At 40.5% G+C, this 23,939-nt stretch overlaps 1 protein-coding gene across 1 annotated transcript in view; it reads right to left on the bottom strand.

The window, feature by feature from the left end:
• The window catches only part of Pik3c3 (phosphatidylinositol 3-kinase catalytic subunit type 3), a 93,906-nt gene that overhangs the window by 44,444 nt on the left and 25,523 nt on the right, over window positions 1-23,939 (bottom strand). Inside the window, exons 7-13 of the mRNA XM_042263721.2 lie at window positions 23,463-23,534; window positions 21,839-21,943; window positions 21,131-21,223; window positions 15,476-15,661; window positions 7,691-7,845; window positions 7,203-7,293; window positions 2,078-2,145 (exon numbers count right to left, since the gene is read on the bottom strand). Coding sequence (XP_042119655.1) covers window positions 2,078-2,145; window positions 7,203-7,293; window positions 7,691-7,845; window positions 15,476-15,661; window positions 21,131-21,223; window positions 21,839-21,943; window positions 23,463-23,534 — 770 coding nt within the window. The remainder of the gene's footprint in view (window positions 1-2,077; window positions 2,146-7,202; window positions 7,294-7,690; window positions 7,846-15,475; window positions 15,662-21,130; window positions 21,224-21,838; window positions 21,944-23,462; window positions 23,535-23,939) is intronic.

The raw sequence follows: 23,939 nt of genomic DNA, 5'->3' as shown, positions 1-23,939 counted from the left end.
GACTTATAGATTCTGATGCCAACATTTTACAGACTAGAGACATAACTCCCCTCTGTGGATGAAAGTGTTGACACTACTTATTTTAAAGGGGCTATCTGCACAGGTACTGGCCCCTCAAGGATTTAGCTATAGCACAAATCCTATTGAAACCACTTAAAAGGGGAGAAAAATGGCAAAAAAAAAAAAAAAAAAACAGAGTGTTCAGAAGAAAACAGTACAATCAGTTAAACTTGAAATTTAAATTCATTTGTTAGGACAGAGGAAGCTTGGTGAGAGGCTCTACACCCTGACACTTGGTTCATGTTCAGAGGAAACTTGACCCCTTTAAGAAAATTAAGAAATTATTTCTCATACAATTATCCTACACTCATAAAAATAGCAGTGTCTACCAAAGTCAGGCATTACTATCAACAGTTTTTCTCACCAATGAATATTTATTTCTAAATACATAATATGTAGAGTTTAATAAGTTTAATTTTAAAATGAACAGACAGTTCAGTGACTCACAGTGGAGAAACCCACACGGAGTCTGGGTCTGACGGGATGCTCTGAAGAGTGCCAAGTGGGGCTGCCCATGGTTTATGCTCCCTGTAAATTTTTCTGTCTTTTCTTTTTTAAATATTCACTCAGCTTTTCACAAGAAAATGCTTTTCTGTAATAGTGTGAACAGAAGCACACTAAAGCATTCAGAGAGGAAGGCAAGGAACATGAACTATAGGTTTCTATTAAATCAAAACAGCAATTTGGCAATATAAGAATTTGTAAGTAAACTCTTAAATGGAAAACTGGTAATTAAAACTAGCCAAAATGTTCTGTAATGTATTTCCAAGGGCATCCTAACATTTAGTGTGAAAGAAATACATTTTTATGAATAATACATTCAACTACTGAACTAGACACCTGGAGATACTTTGCTTTCCAATAGTTCAGTCATTGGGCAAAGGGAAAACTCATAGGTCCCATTGGAGAAAATGGCTCATGTTATAAAAAAAAAAATCACTGGTATTAGTTTTTCTTTGTGGTAGAGAAAACCATAAAGGCTTAGACAATGTTGTTTATGTAGGCCAGGCATCTGTGTTTTTTTACAAGTGCTCTGGTTCCCTTCCTTTATGAAAATGGGAGAATGAGCTGAAGCTTGATTCAACCCATACAACAGGGTTTTCAAATCCTGTCTAAAATAAGATAGCATTTTAATTTCTTCAAGAAAAGTAAAATGTCTTATGATTATTGAAAAACAAGGAATTTTCAGAATGAACATCTATTGATTTATGCTATTTAAATTAAGGCCATAAATTAAATATAAGATTAAATCGGAAATCATTTCTATAGTTAAAAACCCATGTTTCCAGTAGAGCTCACCCAGCAGGCTGTACCCCAAGATCCTCTGCCAAAGTGGACAGGATTCATTTGTCAGCATTTAAACCCAATGATTTTTTTCCCCACTGACTCAATGTATTTATCAATGTGGCCTCCACTTTAAGATTCTGAGACAGAGAGGGAGCCACACTTCATACTAATTTGGTAGAGGAAGTTGCCCCTCTGTATCTTTGTTTTACATTGCTCTCATGTAAACCATGATAGTTACCTCTACTTCATGTAACTACTCAGGGAAAAGTGGAAAACAGTCACTGGGACACCTCTTCAGATGGCGGATAATCTACCCTAATCAGTACCTGTCACGTTCAGTTAGAGCATCCTTCTGCCTCAGTCTCTCCATCTTGAAAGTGAGCGAAGATAATTTTTAATTTCAATTTCTATTACTGTAGGATTTAACTATCTGGTAAATAATGTAAAAATACACTCTTAAAAATTATAAAGTATTCTCTACTACTGAAATAACAAAAAAGAAAAACAGACCCAACTGGGGGGAGGAAGAGTCACCAAAGTTCTCGAAAAATTAGCAGAAGAAAGAGTCCGATGACACCGACTTCTAGAAACAGCTATGACAATGACGGGGGACATAAGCACAGAACCCAGGCATCTGGTGATGGCCTTCATAGTAAGTTTTCTGTCTTTACAGCACGAGAAAAGTAGTTCAAAGAAGTGATATGAAACAAACAAAATTGTTTTTACATACCAGTATAAATAATTAGCCAGTGTTGAGTTCTTACAGGCTCTTGATATCAAGAAGGTACATAGATCTTGCTGAAAAAATTAAAAGAAATACGTATCACCATCTGCTATTAACAAGAGGCAAATGAGAGGTCCTAAGCCAGCCCATCAGTTTTCATCTGAGGTTACAGTGCAGATTCTCATCTAGCCATCTATCTCTCCCATCCATTCCCAATATCCACCCACCTCAAATTGACTTCAAACTAAGACAATACATGAGACTCTGTGGAGTTCCTTGTTCTCCTGATCAATATTTTTGGTAATAAATAAAGACAATGAAAAAACAATCATAGAAATAGTTTCAATGGATCTGAAAAGACAATGGTGAAACCATCACATCTAGGCCAGCCCAAGATGGCAGTGTATATAAAGGCTCTATGCTTGGCATGAAGCTCAATTGTAGTGAGCAGTGAAAGAACAGATTTAAGAGATAAACAATGGTCAAATTATTTAACAACTGTTGGGTACAATTTAGAGTGTGAACTGTATATGAAAAGCAGAAGAGATCCATACCCAAGAAAGGATTTTGACAGGAGTGTGTGACAGTCTGACTGACATTTAGTTAGTTCAGGTGTCTGAAAAGTGCAGACCTGAGGTCAGCTAGGATGTTTTAACAACAGTCTAGAAAGTGAAGATGGCAAGTGAAACAAGGTAAGAGATGTTTTGAAATCATAACTAATAGGGATTTCTGATGAAAAAACGAGGATAGAACTGACAGTAATTTCCAAATCTCTGGATTCAGTAAATAGATTGCTTTGTTACATCACAGATGGAAAATGGAAAAGAGAACAGCATTTGTGTAGCATTAACTTTGAAATGCCTGTCAGATAGAGCATGGAGATTAAGTGAGGATTCGGATACACAAATCAGAAGCTCAGACAAGAGATCTGAGCTAGATACTGAAGTGTATGCGTATTAGTACCGCTCAGGGAAATCATAAATGGTAACAGAGGACCTTAGGGAACAGTACAATGTCAAGAACAGAAGTGGATATTGATGAAGGGCACTGTACAAAAACAAACATTACAGTTGAAAAGTAAAACAGATGAATGCTACTGCCTAAAGCCTTAGGAAGTCACAGCTTCTCAAGACAGGAGCCTTCAATAGAACTGGGCACTATGTGACCATGTCAAAGCCCTTTAGACACTTAACAAAATAAGTTTTAAATAAAACCAAAGTGATGGGGTCTAAAGCCTTGGAATGAAGGGAGGGGAGAATCAAGATATAAAAATCACTGAGTTGGTCCTGAAGGCACACAAGGAGCTAGGTGTCGGAAGGAATGGGCACGACAGGGCATTTTCTGAATTTCTAAAGTAAGAGACATTAATGCACATCTGGCTATTTCTACAAAGAACAAAATATCACCTGTAAGGCATTCCATTTCTTCTCTGTAAGAGAAAGAAGGAAAGGATGAGGAGGGATCTGTGTCTATAGATCTGGAGACAGAACTCATCACTCCTGATACAGTGGTTTCTATTGTGTCCAGCAACCATGGAGCCCAACTGTTGCCTAGAGGTTGGGAGGTGGAACATGAAGAACAAAAAGAGAAGGTCCTTGAGGGGCAAAGGAGATCAGCCCACCTAGGCAATGCAGGACAGGAGGTTGCAGTCTTAATTCAAGTTGAGGTATATGAATGTGCTTTGACACTACACATTAAGCTAAGTGTTTTCCTCAGCAACATTCAGGCATGGAGAAATTATGTGATTAATTATGCTTACCAGGAGTTAAGATCTTTCCAGGGGAAATGAAGATGCTCATAAAAGAATGCCTAATATGATGAGGCACAGGATGAAAACTACATGAAGAGGGAAGCAAATACTGAAGGAGGATGAGCTGATGGACCAAGAAAAGGAGAGCAAGCAAACAGAGATCAGAGGTCTCGGTGCATCATAGCTCCCTAAAAGGAAAGCTGGAGCCATCAGAGGCTATCAGGAAACCGATGTGCTGATCAGTGATAACAATAGCTCCAATTCTAGGGATTTTCTTTTCCATTGAAGGCAATGGGGAGAGGAGAAAGTAATTTAAGTATGGTAAAGAAGACCTCTACTATCAAGCCACATCCCCAGTCCAGGAAGAATGTTTTTAGATCTACATTTTAACATGTATCAAGAATCCAATGAAGCCAGGTGGTGGTGGCGCATGCCTTTAATCCCAGCACTCAGGAAGCAGAGGCAGGTGGATCTCTGTGAGTTCAAGGCCAGCCTGGTCTCCAAAGCGAGTTCCAGGAAAGGCGCAAAGCTACACAGAGAAACCCTGTCTCGAAAAACCAAAAGAATCCAATGAAGATACCTCTCAAGTAGACAGTCATGAAGTAATAGTAAGGATACAGGTACTCTTAGAGGCATGTATCTCTCTATGCATTTCCCAATTGTATAATAGTAACAATAATAATAATAATTTCATCTAATTTAGAAGTTAAGAACAGGGCTAGAAAGATGGCTTAGCCATTAAAGGTTAGGTTCATAACCAAAACTAGAAGTTAAGAATACAGAACTAAGACACTTGATAACAATGCCATACCAGTGATGACAAGGTCTGTACTGCTTCCAATATTGTTTAGAAGAAAAGTAATGATTATGAATCATGAAAATTAAAAACACAGGTTAAGTTAAAATATCCAAGTTAACTAGTTAAAAAAAAAATCAAGACAGAACCTATAAACTAGGGAGGTAGAGAGGGTTGGAAGATGGATTTAGTCAAAGATGAACAAAGAGAGTATTATATAAGATGTTCTATTAAAACAACAACAACAAAACAAAACAAAAACAATGAGACAGAATGCTAAACAAAATTTAAAATGGAGATTTCACTATTTGGGATGTTCGGTGGTAAGCCTGAAATACAAGGCTACAAACATATGATGCATTTAATTAACAAAGAGATTCAAAAATATTTCAAGGATACATCTACAGGTATGCACAAAACAAAACAAAACAAGTAACAATAGAAACCCTCACAATTCCCCCATCTTACAGGGAACTCTATGTGAGGGACTTAATTGTCAACCTGACATAATCATGTAGGAACAGTCTAAATGAAGGGATTCCTAGTTCAGGCCCTGGGCATGTCTATGGGGATTACCTTGGGCTATATTAAATGAGGAAGGAACTCCCACCCACTGTGGGTGGCATCATTCCCTGGACAGGGGATTCTGAACTGGAAGAGGAAGGAGTGAGGTAAGCCACAAGCATGTATGTATGAATTCAGTGCTCTTTGCTAATGACTGCAAGCTAGCCACTTTGAGTTTCTGTCACTGACTCCTTGCAATGCTGGACCTGACATCTAGCCAAAATCTCAGAAAACTCAGGTTTTATCATGTTTTTACATTTAGCTGTTCATATAAACTGATGTCTGAATCTATAAGAAAGAAACAAGGAAGACCAGAAGACATGGCTTTGGTGTGGAGAAGGAAAGACTAGGTACCTCAGTCTATGATACAGAGAAAAGTGGTGTGACCAACCTTGGTGAGTACCAACTTGAAGGTGCTGAAGGCTTATATATTGTTACTTTTCTGAGGCTAAGGAAGAGGGAGGGTCATCACTCAAAAGGATCTCTGCCATGGTTTGGATTATATAAACACTGCGAATAGCAGTCAGCCCAAGAAATGTTGGTTCATCAGTCACAAGAAAAAAGCATCAGAAATAGATAAAACTGTTAAAGCTACAGTATGGGTGCTAGGTAGTAAGTAGGGTGACATTCTGAACACAACATTCACAACCTGGTCATGTCAGAGCACAACCAGCATTAAGGAGCGCAAGATGTTCACCTCAATTATTTCATCAACTTCTAAAGAAAACTCAAGTGCTCTGTCGACCATTGCCAGTAGTCTACAGTGGAGGTATCTTTGTGGATTTCTGGGGACCTCTCTAGCACTCTGCTTCTGCCTATTCTGGCAATGGTCAAGAGGGTGCCTGAGCTGACCTGCTCTGGTGATTGGATGGCCAAACACCCTGGCTGTCATGATAGAACTCTCATCCAGTGTCTGATGGAAGCAGATGCAGAGATCCATGGCCAAGCCCCAGGTGGAGCTCTGGGAGTCCAATTGGCAAGAGAGAGGAGGGATTGTATGAGCCAGAGATGTTGAGACCATGGCTGGAGGAAGCACAGAGACAAATAACCAAACTAGTGGAAGCGAATGAACTGTGAACCAGTGGCGGAGGAGCCCCCATGGAACTGGACCAGGCCCTCTGGATAAGTGGGACAGCTGATTAGCTTGAACTGTTTGGGAGGACCCCAGGCAGTGGAGCCGGGACCTGTCCTTGGTGCGTGGGCTGGCTTTTTGGAGCCTGGGGCCTATGCTGGGACACTTTGCTCAGCCTTGGTGAAAGGAGGAGGGGACTAGACCTGCCTTGGCTGAGTCTAGCAGGCTGGGCTGACTCCCCAGGGGAGACCTTGCCTTGGAGGAGGTGGGGTGGTGGAGGGGGGCGGGGAAGAAGGAGGACAGGGGAATCTGTGGCTGATATGTGAAATTAAGTTAATTATAAAATAAAAATACTATTAAAAAAACAAAACAAAGAAAACGCATGTGATGACCTGCAGGCCCTATAGTAATGACATCTACTTCTCCCTCAGACCTCATCTTTTCCATGTTCATGTCCTTACCCAGGACTGGCCCCTGCTGTTTCTCGACACACACATGAGAGCTGGTGTATTCTTTTCAAATAACTACTAGGCTAAGAGAGCTGTTTCCCTTCAAAAATGAGTTTACCTGTCCATAGGAATTAAAAACATCTGCTTAGTGTATGATTCTAGAGAATCATACATTTCTGTGGTACAATTACAAATACTGACAGTTGCACTAACATTCATTAATATATTAAAATGAACATCCCCGAGTCTCTCTGATAAAATATTTGAACTAAGCTTTTTCATGTTATATATAAACCTATGTATGCCCCAAGCACCAATAAAGTGAACCAAGCAATATCCAGCATATTACACAAGGGGAAAGGTCATAACATGCACCATAAAGCCAGTTATTGAACAAAGTTACAATGGTTAGTTTATTAATCAAACCAAGGTCTTAAAGATTAACACAATGTCAACTGACAAGGCCTCTTGCACCATAATTTTGGAAAGCTTGTACTCACCTCTAGATTTTCCCCATCGGAAACTTCTTTTGCTTTAGATGCAGGAGGAGGGGAGGACACCGGAGGAAGAGGGTTGGTTAGAATTTGGGAGCTGAAAACGGAACAGAAGAGATAACCGAGATGTAAATCCTGTGCAGTCATTTTATCTGCAAGCAAGGAGCTGCTACTGTCATCCTGACTTAAGAGGAGAAAGCCGTCACACAATCGAGAATGTAACAGGGAGTCTGCGCAGCTAGCAGGCAGACTTGAGACTCGGTTCTCTGACTATGCAGAAGGCAAGAATGGTCTCTAGTAACCTGTGCGTATGTATTCTTGAGTTCACTTGGTGAGTTTCCATGCCAAAGTCAAAATCAAAATGAGAAAAGCCAGAGTCTGTTTGGCACATGAGGGAGAAAGGAAAGAAAACAACAATATAAATGAAAGAAGAGGATAACTTGAAAAGGGACCAAGTGTCATGTGTAAAAACAATCTTCCCTGGAGAGCCATACCTATCTATTTCTGCAGAACTGATTCCAGAATTGGACAGATTTTCTGATCCCGAACCTTGACTGTCCTTCTTGGTAGGTTCCAAACCGTTCTTTATGTCATCGAAGTTCTCATATTTCAGAGCCTGGACCAGCTGCAGTAAGTACATCAGCAAGTCCTAGAGACCAATGAATGAGAAAGAAGCTGGTATTAGCAGAGCACAGCATACTTACTCTAGAGCCAGGACAGCCCTCGACTTGCAATGTCTACCTCTTCCATCTGTTGCCATTACCATGTTACTAAGCTACGTCACCGCTGGCTGCATCCCGTGTCTTCATTATAGAAAGAGCAGGACAGCAAAGACTGCAGAAACAGTCACAATCACTAAATAAGAGACTGGAGAGTGTGCAGCACACAGTGAGTGGCCAGCGGATGAGTCCCCTTAAGTAGGGCTGTCTGAACAACAAAACAAGAAAGCAGGAAAGTAAGGACGGAGCTTGAGCTGGCTCCTAAGGAATTAAAGAAGGGCCTTGTTATCAGCAGATAGTCAAATGCATCCCATGTCTAAGACTGTTGGAGAATGCACTTCACATTTTCAAAAGAACTTCTGTTTCAGGACATGTTCTGAAACAAATTTTGTTCTTCTTTCCCTTAAAAGCCAGAGTTTAAAGAACATTGAGCCCTTTTTTTTCTTCTTTTTAATTATTCTTTGAGAATTTTATTCATATATACTCTGTAGTTTACCATATCCATAGACCTCTCTATGTCCTCCTGGATCACGCCACCACACCTCTCTCAACCCCATGTCCTTCTTTTCAAACAAATCCATGGAAGAGACTGTGAGCAGATGCTAACACTCTGGTCAGAGGAAAGGCTTGAGGCATTGGTGTCTCAGCCTGAGCCCCTCTGCTGCTTACTGGCAGTCAGCAGGAGTCTGGAACTAAAACATGGCAAGAGCTGTTCTTCATCGAAATGTTCTCTAAAGTGAAGTCTCTAAGTCTAACGTTTGCGAGGGAATGAACTGTTTCTCCATAAATGTAGGTATGTGCTCTTTTCCAGCACTATTAAGGAAGCACAAAAAAAAAAAAAAAAAAAAAAAAAAAAGACCTCTAAAAAGAAAACCTTGGACAAGACTCAAAGACAATTTCCATTGGCAAAGTACGGCTTCTCACTGAATTGCCCAGGAAAGGGGGAATGTCAGAAAACATCCCCCATTTAGGTCACATATCACCATCTGATTGGCTGGATGTCTGGTACTCTACATTCAAACAACACATTTTTTTTTCCCATTTGTAAGAGAATAAATTAACAGGAACACCAAGTAAACCACCTGCTTCCTCCTTATATAGTCACATGTTGGGAAATTAAAAAAAAAATCCTCTACACATGGAAGATGGAAGTTTTAAGTAAAACAAAGCAAAAGCAGGGGAAAAACAGATTTCTACACAAGTCAATGAAACAGAAACTTCCCAGGAACCACAAGTATGTATAGTTACCACCACCTTTCCCAAGAACAGCTTACTCCGTGCTGCCGAGAGCAAGGCTGCGGTCAGAGGCACAGTCGTCTTCCCTATGCCTGCAGCAGGGTCACTGTCCGTGTGAGCACGTACAGCTCTGGCGTCCCCTCCCCACACTCTACTGCTGTCCCCACCTTTACTCATGCTGAGCTCTCTGTGTGGGACATAAACACCTTCCCTCCAATGTCTCTCTAACACTGTCGTCACTCAATTCCATGCAGAACTTCCCTGTCTGAACCATGTAACAGCAAGAATCAATACCTAGATTGATTCAAGATGGCGGAGACAAGCAGACGCAGGTAGGCCTGTGGCAGCGGCCCGCGGAGGTAGACGGGTCCGGCGGCAGTGGCTGACAGGGACATTTAGACCCAGCGGCAGCTGGCAGAGACATTCAGGCCCAGCGGCGGCCCACAGAGGTGTACAGGCCCTGCGGCAGAGATAAGCAGACGGAGGTGGACAGGACCGGCGGCGGCGGCGGCGGCCGACAGAGACATTCAGGCCTGGCGGCAGCCCACAGAGGTAGACAGGCCACGCGGCAGAGACAGGAGGACACAGGTCGGCGACTTGCGGAGGTGGAAGGGCCCGGTGGCAGCGGCCCACAGGGACATACAGGCCCAGCGGCAACTGGCAGAGACATACAGGCCCCGTGGCAGTTCGCAGAGGTGGATGGGCCCGGCAGCAGTGACAAGCAGAGGTAGGTAGGCCCACGGCGGCAGCCGGCAGAGACATACAGGCCCGTTGGCCGCCCGCAGAGGTAGACAGACCCAGCAGCAGCTGAAAGGGACATACAGGCCCAGCGGTGGAGACAAGTGGACGCAGGTGGGCCTGTGGCGGTGGGCCACAGGGGTGGACAGGCCCGGGGACGGAGAGGGGCGGACACAGCTTGGAACGGGGACGTCCCCTAGCCCCAACACCTGGGGAAGAGGCTATCTCCATGGGTCAGAACCAGGGCGAGTCTGGGCACTCCTTCTGGGGACAACCCAGGGCCCAGCTGCTGATCCTGTGAAACCCAACAACTTGGAGATGTTGGTGAGACTACCCTGCTCAGCTGAAACCCATCTGGGAGAGGATTCAGATGCCTACAGTTTGAAGTCTGAAGAAACAAGATTAGCTGAGGAGTTGACAAATGAACAAAACGTGACCTGGGAACACAGAAGAAGGCGCTACCCAGTCACCAAACCAGATCACCAGAATCATAAGTATATAATTCACCGACTGAAATCAGCTGTCCCTGAAGAAACAGCCCAATAGCACCAATTTAACCAAGAACCCCTACTAAACCAAGACTAAAAATTAGAACAAGAGAGGCACTCTCAGACACAGACACCACCTGCACCGCACAGAGGAAAAGATGAGTAGACGCCAGTGCAAAAATACAGGCAACAACATAAAGACCTATATGGCAACATCAGAACCTAGTGATTGTACACCTGCAAGACCTAAACATACCATGACAGAAGAAACAGAAGAGATCAACCCTAAAAATGACTTTAAGAAGATGATAGAGGCCCTTAAAGAAGAAATAAAACATTCCCTCAATGAGGAAATAAAAACTTTCCTTAAAGAGGAAATGAAAAACTACCTTAAAGAGGAAATAAAAACTTTCCTTAAAGAGGAAATAAAAACTTCCCTTAAAAAGGAAATGAAAAACTCCATTAGAGAGGAAATTAAAAACTCCCTTAAAGAAATGGAAGAAAAAACGAACAAAAAATGGGAAGAAGTCAAATCAAGCCAAGAAAAAGCAATTAAACAGATGAAAGAAACATTCCAAGATCTGAAAAATGAATTTGAGACAATAAAGAAAACACATGCTGAGGGAATGCTGGAAATAGAAATCCTGACAAAACGAACAGGAACTACAGAAACGAGCATAACCAACCGATTGCAAGAGATGGAACAGAGAATCTCTGACACTGAAGACACGATAGAGAAAATAGATTCGTCAGTCAAAGAAAACAATAAAGACAAAAAAGTCCTAACACAAAACGTCCAGGAAATTTGGGACACCATGAAAAGACCAAACCTAAGAATAATAGGGATAGAAGAAGGAGAAGAATGCCAACTCAAAGGCACAGAAAATATATTCAACAAAATTATAGAAGAAAACTTTCCTAACCTAAAGAAAGAAATACATATGAAGATACAAGAAGCTTACAGAACACTGAATAGGCTGGATCCAAAAAAAAGTCTCCTTGCCACATAATAATCAAAACACTAAACACACAGAACAAAGAAAAAATATTAAGAGCCGCAAAGGAAAAAGACCAAGTAACATATAAAGGTAAACCCATCAGAATAACACCAGACTACTCAATAGAGACTATGAAAGCTAGAAGATCATGGACAAATCTCATGCAGACACTAAGAGACCACGGATGCCAACCCAGACTATTATACCAAGCAAAACTCTTAATCACCATAGGCGGAGTAAACAAAATATTCCAGGATAAAACCAGATTTAATCAATACCTGTCTACAAACCCAGCCCTACAGAAAGCACTAGAAGGGAAAATTCAACCCAAAGAAGCTAAACACATCCATGAAAAATCAAGCAAAAGATAATCCCACACCAACATACACCACAGAAGAAACAAGCTGGTGTAGCTATCCTAATATCTAGAGAAAAAGGATGCTTCAAAAGAGAAGAAGTCTTGTGGCAATGCCTCAGTGGTCCAGGTAACTACCAGAACTTGGAAAAGTTGGTTGAATTTGGGATTGACTGGGAGGCCAAAGATTTAAAAAGCAGAAGATTCTCTCAAGACACAAGTTGTGTGATAATAGTGTGTTTTGTGTGTGTGAATGAGAATTTGTAAATGTTGAATTCTAGGCTTCGACAATCATTGTCAGTGCAGATTAAGCTGTCAAGTATTTATGCTTTAAAACTTAAATTATAAAGCTAGTTACGTCTTTCTAACAACTAGTTTTAATGTTTATGAGCATATTTTACCTACATTACCTTTTCAGGATGTTGAGAAGGATGCATCACAAGCAAAGGCTGGAGGCTGGGGGCTAGATGGTTTTGAGGAAGAGGTCTTGGTGGACTCTTTCATAGAGCAAAGGGAAGCAATGCCTTCTGGGAAATGAGCTAAGTTTTAATCTAGTCTTTAGGATTAGAAGTCAAAAACAAAAATATTAAGGAAAGGAAAACCTAATTGATCTTTGAAGTATTGTTATATGGAATTGAGTGGGACTTTTGAGGCCTTTCTTCCAGAAAACAAGGACTTGGTTGTCAGGCGTATATTAGGCCTAAACCTTGGTGCCATGTAGTTGTACTTAAATCATTTCAATGGAAAGTGTCTTAGTGATTGGAACTTCTAGTGCAGTTTGGAGTTCTTCCATTTGAAAAATGTGATATTTGCATGGGATTGTTTGAATCTTGTTTTCTAGTCCCTCCCTATCACCACCCTCATAGTCTGAAGGTAGATTTTTCTCTTGATAAAGGAACAAAAAAGGTGAACATCTTGTTTGTAAATAGGTATCTAGTAACTAGTGGTAAACTTGAAATGGTAGAATTCTTTAAAGCCTAATTCTAGATAGCCTTAAGAAAATATATCTTAATTACTTTTGAACCTGTATTCACCTTGTTTTTTTCAAATATCTTAAGTTATATTTTCTTTTTCAGAGCTGCTTCTTATTTGGGGCTACTTTTTTTTTTTTTTTAATTGAGGCGTAATTCATAAAGGGGTATATTGTTTTGATGAGACTTTTTACAACTGTGGCTGGATGTCTTTCTTTAGTCTTCCAAGAAGGGCCATTTTACTTTTTTAGAGTTACTTTTTAAAGTCATGAGGTCAACAACTTGGACTACTATGTATGTAAGTGCTAATGCAAATTAAAACCCAAGTTGACCTCCAGCAGCAGTTCATTCTATGTTGACAGTGAGAGAACACTTTGCCTGTTAGGATACTGTTACTCGTGGACTGAAATGCTGAAGAAACCCCTCCCCCTATTTTGTTTTTTTGCAAAAATCAAGGTATATTCTAGGGTTTCCTGGTTGACCTCAACAGATAAACTGAGATGATAGTCTTAGTTCAGAAATGATCTGAATGTAGATTTACAGTCTACGTGTACAGCTGGCTAAGTGAGATCGCTTTCACAGTTCTGCATGTATCCCATCGGCTCCCCATTAGTCACTGAATTCTTAAAACTGGTATTGTAACATTATTACAATGTTTTGCGCCAATTTTATAAACTTTACAGTACAATATGTGTTCCTTTTCTGAGGCAAACCAAAGGTATATTTCTCAAGGTTCTGCTGCTATCAGCAGTGTTGATGGAGGATTTTTTTATACATTTGTAATAGATAGAAATAAACCAGAAAAAAAGAAGAAAAAAAAGTGGTGGAGGAAAAGGTGAACACTGCAAGAATACTCAAAAGGGCTGAGAGTTGCAAACGCCAAGATTGGCTTTGCATAGTAAATGGAATAGAACAGCTCTGAACTATAGCTTACTTTTCCTGGTTTGGTCTGACAGAATGATTGAATGCTTTTGTACAAAAATCAGAGCCTTAAAAACAAGGATTTGGTGAGATTGTAAAATGGTGTGCCACTTTGGCAAAACAGTCTGGTGGTTGGGCAAAATGCAAAACATTGTTACTCTGTTACTCAACAATTCTACCCTTAGGAATATAACCTCAAACTACTGAAAATGTGCACCTATGAAACATGTACATGAAGGTTTACAGCAGTGTGTTGCTAATAGTAAAAAAGTTAAAACAACTCAAATAGCTATCAAATACTGGAGAGAAATAAAATGTGGCTTATTCATACAATAGAATATTATTAAGACATAAAAATGAATGAGAAACTGACAGATTAAATGACTTTGGTGAACCTTCATAATTTCATTTGTAGATCTTTCCATTTCTAATTTATAAATACATTTGGGGTTATAAATTATAAAAAAAAAGAATCAATACCTAAAAATTCCTAACCAGAATTATTAAAAAATTAAATTCATACACATATCAAGAGATTTACTTTACAATTATAAGAGTGGTCAAGTCTTAGGAAGATGGATCACAATGCGGTTTGACACGGTAGAGCAGCAGACAAAGGTGAACATATGAGTCTTTCCTGATGTAAACATGCACACTCAAAACACAAGCATACACACTCAAAACACAAGCATACATAAAGAATCATTCTAAACAAAGAACGATTTGAATAAAACTACAACAAAACACACTTCAGAGGACAAGATACTAAAGGCATTCATACCAATAAAAACAAGGCAAAGATGTACATTATTTGTGCTTAGCTGCAATGAGAGGCGAGCAACACAGCCTTGAAAAGCAGATGTAGCTTTTCTGGTATCATCTTACACCTAGGAAATGTGAGCGCTCAAGAAACATGCATAAGAACCAGAGAGAAGGACAGTGAGGTCACCAAAAACAAGCACTGCACAATGACAGCTTTTTATTTTACCTAATGCATAATATGAGAAATGAGTATTTTGTAATAGTAACAACGTAACTGCCCTATGATACATTTAATTTAAAAAATACATAGGACTTTATAAGAGATGTGAATAAAAATTCACACTGCCGTGCAAAAAGGCTGAACTTCGTAAAACTGTCAATCACCTCTTACTTCAACTTAAGGACTTAAGAATAAGATTCCTATGACGGTTTCATAAAACAGTTATTCTAAAGATTATGGAAGGAATCAATGTCCAAAAGTTAGAGCTGCCTGTCCAAAAGTGCAGTTTTCATTACCAATGGCCAAGAGTTTCATTAATCATGCCATTGTGAAGAAGTGCCCAGAATACAAAATAACAGCATGAAGACTGTGTCTACACCCGAACCTCCATGGGAATGGAAACTCCATGCTCAGGACGTCTCCCAAGGAGTTCATTAAATGCCCTTTCTGATTAACAAGCTGAGTGCCAGGGAAAGTACTGGAGGAAAAGGGTCCCATCATCCCATCATGTAACAGACCTGGAATTCAGTTTTCTTCTCACAGCACCATTGTGGAAATACTTCTGGAAACCTAACTAGTACATCTGTATTTATTTTCCTTAGAAACTACTTCCTCTTCTACTACTACTACTACTACTTCTTCTTCTTCTTCTTCTTCTTCTTCTTCTTCTTCTTCTTCTTCTTCTTCTTCTTCTTCTTCTTCTTCTTCTTCTCTTCTTCTTCCTCTTCCTCCTCTCTCTGTCTCTCTCTCTCTCTGTCTTGCAAGCACACACATGTACGAGCCTGTAACTAGTGACCAGTCTTAAACTGGACTCTTTTTAATTGTACCTGTCAGACAGTCACGCAGGGGTAATGAACGGTAATGTACCTACCTCATCATCGGCCTGCCGCAAGCGGGCCACAGCATAACGCCTCACTGTTGGGTTGGTGTAATGTGAGGAGAGCAACTCCAAGGAATCCTCTACATCCATAGGCTTCCACTTTCCTAGAAGTTCCAGTGCCTGCTTGGCCTCCTGGGGTAGGTCCCAATTAACACACTTCAAGAACTTTGTCAAAGCCTAGAATCAGAAAAGAGCTGACATTTAGAACCATATCCCATTGCCAGGTGAAAGATAAAGGCTGAGGTCTATGTGGCCTTGACAGGAGGATCTATAACAGAAGGGTCCTGGTCATAGGGTGGCAGTGCAGGATACAGAACAGAAGCATTTTCCTTGTAACTTTATACTTTCCAAGATAAAAAACATTGCAGGGCACAATAAGCTTTTAAATTTGCTTTTGTGGTTTAAAAATATTGGAGGCCTCAAGACAAGGAAATAGTTGACACACATCCCATGAACATTAAGATGTCTTGGAAACCATCTTAGCTTTACAATATCAACGTCATCTCACAAGAAACCCCCACGAGCCATGATGAAAGCCCCACAATTGGCCTCACTCAGTATATGACCAGGGTGGGTTCCTTAGCTCTGCTGCATACTCTCAAATAAAGATGAAACAGAAACCAGGATGTCACTCTGAAAAGCAACTCCTTAAAGAGACAGGCAATTAAGACAATAAAAACAAAACACTAAAATCCAAACACCAAGACAGCTAGGTCCAGAACCAGCAGCAAACGGTCTGTATGGCAAATGGTCTTCTTTCTAGAAGCTTCTTTCTTTAGCTATGCCCTGTCTCCAAGTTTGCATGAGCTGCCCTGCAGAGATCACTCCTGATTGCACAATCAACACATGCTCACTTCAGAAAGGAACACTCCTGTTGTCCTCAAGGTGAAACCAACAGCCAGGTCTCCTGGAAGCACTCCTGGCAGAATGCACAGTTCTGCTCATTCTGTTAGTAACGTATCATCTAAGGATTATCTCTTAAAGAAAGACAGCTCTAACACTTTAAAATCTTGTTCCAACAAAACTCTACTCAATTCTCCCAGAAGTGCCAGCTCCATAGCATGAGGAACTTAGTATGGCAGGTGACAACAGAAGGGTCCCTGGGGTTAATGGTCAGTCACTCTAGCCAAATGGGCAAGCTCCAGAATCACTGAGAGACCCTGTCTCAAAATATAAGCTGGGGAGTGATCAAGGAGGAAGACACCTGACTTCAACTGCACATGAATACCCAACTCCCCACCACACACATACATCCACAACACAACAGAGAGAGAGAGAGAGAAAGTAAAAAAAAAAACCCACTTCCTCATTCTGCTTTTCTGGTTACATTTCCTTTTCTCTCTTTTCTTTTTGACTGTGATAATCTTTTTTTTTAAATTATTATTAATTTTTAAATCTATTTTACATACCAACCAGTTTCCCCTCCCTCCTCTCCTCTCCTCCCATTCCCTCTCCCTACTTCCTTTCTACCCCCTCCCCCATCCACTCTTCAGAAAGGGTAAGGCCTCCCACCTGAGTCAACAAAGCACATCACATTGAGGAAGGACCAGGCTCCTCCCCTCTGCATCAAGGCTAAGCAAGGCATCCCACCATAGGAAATAGGTTCCAAAAAGCCAGCTCATGCGCCAGGGACAGATCCTGGTCCCACTGCTAGGGGCTCCACAAACAGACCAGGATACACAACTGTAATCCACATGCAGGGCCTAGGTGGGTCCCATACAGGCTTCCTAGCTATAGGTCTAGAGTCCGTGAGCTCCCACTAGCTCGGGTCATCTGTCTCTGTAGATTTCTCCATCATGATCTTGACTCCCTTCTTATATAATTTCTTTTTCCTTCTCTTCAACTGAACTCCAGTGCTTGGCTGTGGATCTCTGCATCTGCTTCCATCAGTTACTGGATGAAGGTTCTATGAAGACAATTAGGGTAGTCACCAATCTGATGACAGGAGAAGGCCAGTTCAGGCATCCTCCTTTTCGCAGACTGTCAGACCTCACCCAGGTAATGGCAGCCAATCGGCTTATTTTGAGCATAAATAAGCTCCCACCTCTCCCTACCCTAGCACTGTTCCATTAGAAAGTACTTGGGTCTCTTAGATCTCCTCCTCATGTTTCCTTTTCATTTTCAGCTCTGCTCCAATGTACCTGAGCTCACCCTCCCTAAAGTACTGCATGTTGAGTCCCCTTTTCTGACTTGGGGTTTCCAGTTGCCAGTGAAATCTAATTCCCAGGTACAAATCTAGGCTATTTTCATCCCACTGTTCCTGCCTGAACCTAAACACCTGCTTACAATGATAACTGATAACTAGTGTCAACCGAGTCCACAACAGGCAGGCAACTTCATTACAGCAACTACCTACATTTACTGAAGCAGTCTATCACTACCCCACTTCAACTGGATGGCAACATTCTTTGTCAATTGTAATGCATGTAAGCAGAGACATGGTATGTTCAGAGTCAGCTAGGCCAGAGCAGATAATACATGCATCTAAGCTGAGTCCACTTCTGCTCTGGTTCAATATCAACTAGTCGGCAACACAGAGATAACTTCTGCCCTGATGTCACCATGTCAGATGCTGCCTTCTCTCTTTTTTTTTTTTAAATTTTTTTAAACATTTATTTATTTATTATGTATACAGTGTTCTGCCTACATGCATGCTTGCAGGCCAGAAGAGGGCACCAGATCTCATTACAGATGGTTGTGAGCCACCATGTGGTTGCTGGGAATTGAACTCAGGACCTCTGGAAGAACAGCCAGTGCTCTTAACCGCTGAGCCATCTCTCCAGCCCGTGGCTGCCTTTCCAAAAACAACAAGTACATCTTTACTATCTCCACTGAGAAAGGATCTCCCTATTGCTTTCCCCAGACATAATCAAAAGACAAGGAATTAAAAACATTTTAAAATTACATTTATTTGTGTGTGTGTGTGTGTGTGTGTGTGTGTGTGTGTGTTTAGATCATAGGATAACTTTCAGGAGTTGGTTCTCTCTTTCTACCAGGTGGACCATGGAAATTAAACTCAGGTCATCAAGCTTGGTGGCAAGCACCTGTACCCACTGAGCAATCACAACAGTCCAACATTTACTATTAATTAATAAATTTTGAAGAAAGTTCATCATACAAGCTAGCTCGGAAAATTACAAAATTTACACTTTGGACTCTACAAGAATGAATCATGCCGGGCGGTGGTGGTGCACGCCTTTAATCCCAGCACTCGGGAGGCAGAGGCAGGTGGATCTCTGTGAGTTCCTGGTCTCCAAAGCGAGTTCCAGGAAAGGCACAAAGCTACACAGAGAAAGCCTGTCTCGAAAAACCAAAAAGAATGAGTCACTTCTTGTCTGATGTAAACCAAAAACGTAAGTATATTTAAAAAAAAAAAAAATGGTCTTATCAAACAGTTATGACTGTAAACTTTTTAGTAGCAAATAAAGTAAGGACTTCAAGATTTTCATCCAACACTCTTTAGACAGGTCATTTAGGGGGAAAAATAATGAAAGTAGTAAAAAGTGTCATTTCCTAATAACTAATTTCCACTAAACTGTTTCTAGAGCCTTCCTGAGATCAGGATTGATTCTCCCGAAGCCCAAATGCCAACCAACCTCATCCAATGTGAGAACCAGACTGAAAGAATGCCCATGTGTCAGTTAGGGCTGGGGCACAGGAACAGGTGCTTTCCACACAGCTATTTGCATTATCACAGGATCCACAGGCTGCTGTGGGACGACTACTCCAGGCACTTCAAGGCCAATTTACATTGGTTTGCTGAACAGCCCTTCCTGAACATTAAAAATACTGTTTACTCCACGCAGTAACCTAAGATCCTTCATGTCTGAGAACGGAGGCTTCATCGGCAGCTTTGGAATCAAAATGACTTGTGCCACACATCTTATATCATGCCAGCACTGGGTTTCTTTTGTGTGCATTGAGAAGTGACTGAATTCAGCGGGAAGTGACTACTAAGATAAAACAAGCCTTTCTGTCTAAGGAAGTTCTCTGTTCTGTGAGGCTGACCTATGCTTTGGTTCTGAACATACATCCTCACATTAAATTCCCCATCTTGCCATGCAGATTACATGACTACAGTATTCAAGCCATGGTTTCTGTGACCACATGACTCTTCACTTAGCACAGCATGGTGTAACTAACTCAAGCTCTAGAGAATACAGACTAACAAACCACATGCTACTGAGGAGGAAGAACAGGCTCGCAAAGCTGGAGTAACATAAAATCCTCTCTCTCGCTTCTCATAGATAAAAAGGTAACAGATAAGACTCATCCACAGACGGTTTCCAAGCCATCAATAAATGAAAGAGGGGAAAGCCGAGGAGCTTAAGCTGATCACTAACTTCTCTTTTACTTTTACCTTAGAAAAATGAACCAAGGCAAGTAGAGCATGTCATGAGACTGAACACACTGGCTCAATCTCCACCAGGAGATGACAGGTTCCTGATGCAAAGCTTTCCTAATGCATCTCCTCTGTGCCCTGATGTACTCAGAAACCCTGCTGCAAATCTTCTGTGTTCTATTCTCTGTACCTTCACTGACCCTTCCCTTCTAAATCATAAACATGAGCATCTCAAGAAGCAGCATGTGTACCTCTGTGGCTCTGTAATACATCCTTATCTGTGTGACAGTGATGTACAATGCACACAGTGATTTGCTGAAGGATTTAAAGGTCCCTAGGATTCATCAGCTGTTTAAGAATGCATGTGGAGCATATACATTGATGCAGGTCAAACATTCATACACATAAAATTATATAAATCAATCTAATTAAAAAAATAATTAATCTTTGACCCTCAGCCTAAGACAGAAGATCTGAAAGAACACAAAATTCATTATCATGGAATCATCCCATATTAAGCACAGTAAACTACAGCTTCAATCCATCAAACAACTGTCCTACAGTTTAAAAGCCGTGCAGTGTTAACAGTTTAGACACAACAGAATTGGACCTACTCCTGGCAATTCATCCTTTCTCCCTCCAGAAGCCCCAACCCTCCAGTTCCCTTACCAAATGTCCAGTTCTCACCTCACCTCCATCCTGCAAACCAGCTGTATGACACTCTACTAATTCAGTTTCCACATTACAAGTTCCATTCCTCACATTCTTCCTCTATGCCCATCACCTCCAGAATTTACAAGCTTTTTTATCAGTGTAACTGCATCTCTAATCACTGAGGAATGCAGAGACCAAGAGGATAAGAAAGAAAGGAGTCAGGATTTACTCTTCACATGCTATGGAACGGGTACTGTCATCTCATCTATGATGAAAAGATGTCTCCATTAGAACAAGAAGAAATTAAGTATGCCACCCGATTATGTCTAATGTATACAAACTGAATTCAGCGGGAAGTGACTACTAAGATAAAACAAAGGATTGTTCTTACAAGCCTTTCTGTCTAAGGAAATTCTCTGCCAGAGAACTGAACCCAAATCCACCTTCAAAATTCATTCAGACATTTTCTAGGAGTGGAAGCCCAGGAATATGTGCCTCTGTGTATCTACACCCTTTACTACGTTTGTAAATACTGCTGTGTAGCAGGGTTGCTTGACCAACGCTGCATTTTTAGTGTGGTTTTACTTTCCCTTGATCATAGTGGAAAGTCGACAGCTAGATCTGATACATAAACTATTTAAGAAACTTACTTTTTCTTGATTGGTAAGATAATATCTAAATTTCCAAACAAGATCTTGTTCTTCATATGTGAGCTGCTTGGTTGGTGGGTAACTCACGATAATCTAAAACAAAAGATAAAAAATTACATTTGTCAACTATACACTTAATATGTGTTTCATTTCATTTTTTCATTTGCTTAATATTTCTGTAACATAATTATCACACAAGCTGGGGGAAGGCACACAGAGGCAGCTAAGGCAAAAATGTGCTGAGGGATCCATCCAAAAGGCAGGTCATTAGGACATATGAGGAAAAATGAGACAACCATGCTCCATATGAACATATGACTTCAGAGCTTATTTAATTCAACTAGAGAGTAAGGAAGCTAAAGTGGCAATGCCCTTTACCACAAAATCTGTAAAAACAAAATGAACCCTCCTCTTGTCAAATCAACACATAATCCTGTGTGCTTACATACCAGCCTTCTTAAGGAACCTCAGGGATCATTTCAAAGAACACTGAAGTATGAAAATATTTACAATTTTCTAGATAGTCTCCACACTGACAGATTTATGGAAAGCCCTGAATGACTAAAGAAAAAAAAAACATGCTGCAGACCACATGAAACTGTTGAAGATATGAACTTACACAATTCATCAAACTATGAAATACTGTGTAATTCTATCTATAATATATTGTCCATTTAGATATTTTATACAGTCTGTAAATTCTCTTACATTTAGCTGATCTCTTGTGGCAGCATTGGGTTTGAGATCGTGGTCAGATGGTCCACTTCTTAAACTCCGAGCAAGCTTGTGGTGTTTGCTCTCCACTAAATTCTCCTATAAATTATTTAGATATATAGAGAATGTAAACCTTAGAAAAAGAAAGCTCCAGTAGTCAGAAATAGCCGAGTCCTGTCTTAAAGCCATTCTATGATGTCTGATGTTTGATTCTGGTGCCACTTCCATCCCATGGACCCACTACAACACTGTGAGACTATGGATAAGTCTAGCTTCAGTAGTGAAATATGCAGATGACACCCCACTTCCTACACCTTCCAAATACCCCAAATCTTTACATCCGCTATCAAGTATCATCACTTTCACACTACTATCTACCACCCCAGACTATCACTACCAGCCACTCAACACCTGTAGCATTACTCCAAAGCTGTGGGTACAGACAGTGAGCCTGTTGCTTCAATATACTCTCCTGCTGCAGACTGCTTGACACGAGGCCAGAATCATCAACTGTATTATTAATGCTATCTATGGAGCCACTGAAATTTACCTGTAGCTAAGTGGTGGCGCACGCCTTTAATCCCAGCACTTTGGAGGCTGAGGCAGGCCGATCTCTGTGAGTTTGAGGCCAGCCTGGTCTACATAGCTAGTTCCAGGACAACCAGGCCTATACAAAGACACCTTGTCTTGAAAAACCATAAATAAATAAATACATAAACACAAAAATACATAAATAAGTTAATTAATTAATTTACTTATTAATTAAAATAGGTATATATAGGTATAGAAAAAAGGATACTTTTGATTTTTACTTTATTAATAACACATTCTTACTTGTCCTTTTACTAATTTTTAATTCTGAATTGCTTGTCTTTGCGTTTAACATCTTTCTGCATAAGCCTTTTGCCTAGTGGATCTGGCAGCTGCAACAATCTTATAATAAAGTCAATCTTCATTAAATGTTAATCCACTGATCTTAACTCAGGGCTGTTCATCTTCTGTAGGACGCTTTTTCCATGACTGTGCTGGCTGGTTTTTGTCAGTGTGACACAAGCATGTACCATCTGGGAAGAGGAACCTCAGCTGAGAAAATGTCCCCATCAGACTGGCCTGTAGGCAAGCCTGTGGGGCATTTTTAAATTCATGATGGATGTAGGAACGTCCAGGACACTGAGCATAGTGCCCCTCCTAGGCAAGTAGTTCTGGGTGATATAAGAAAGCAAGAACATTCCTTCATGGTCTCTACTTCATTTCCTGCCTCTAGTTCCTGCCTTAGCTTCGCTTGTAAGTCAAATAAATTCTCTCTTCCTCAAGTTGCTACTGGTCCTGTGTTTATCACAGAGAAAGCAAACTTGGACAACCCCATCCACTAGCTCTTCACCATTTAAATAAGGTGGTTGCTCAGTCTTACATCAATCAGACCTTACTTTTAGGATGTTACTGTTCCTTATAAGCATCCCATTTGAATTTCATTTCAAACAGCTGAAGTGCACTTATTACAAACTGTGTCTGGATAATTGAGATATGTGGATTACTATTTTAAAATATATTACATGGGTCTAAGCTGTGTTTATTCTAGAGAAAAATATGTTCTTAAAAGCTCTGTACAACAGCTTACCATAGACATTTGAGGATCAGGAACTTTCACTAACTCAAAACTTGTTAAAATTGGAGATGATTCATCACCATCCTAGAATATAGCACAAGGTTTAAAAGATAAACAGGAGAAATTTTATGCAAACGATAAGTGGATATAATAATATACAATGCTAATATATTTAAATTCTACTTTTAAAACATCACCGTCCCATTTATAAACTCTTGTTTTCTTTAAATTTCATATTTATTTTTTAATCTCTATCACTAATAAAACATTTTGGAAAAGAAAAAGAAAAAAATTATTACATTTAAAAAGATATGAAATCTGGAAACAAATAGTCTACTTTTTATTGTTTGCGGCTCCAGTCTCAAAACTTGGTTTATTATGGCAATGGACAAGAAAACACCACAGCTGTTTAACTTAAATCAGTCCAGGTGTCATGACCAAGGCCTATTCAAGGACTCAAGCATGGGTCACATTTCCGGCCAGTCAGAG

Source organism: Peromyscus maniculatus, chromosome 19 (genome assembly GCF_049852395.1).
Source record: "Peromyscus maniculatus bairdii isolate BWxNUB_F1_BW_parent chromosome 19, HU_Pman_BW_mat_3.1, whole genome shotgun sequence".
NCBI classification, from domain to species: Eukaryota; Metazoa; Chordata; class Mammalia; order Rodentia; family Cricetidae; genus Peromyscus; species Peromyscus maniculatus.
This window is presented reverse-complemented; position numbering and strand designations above follow the sequence as displayed.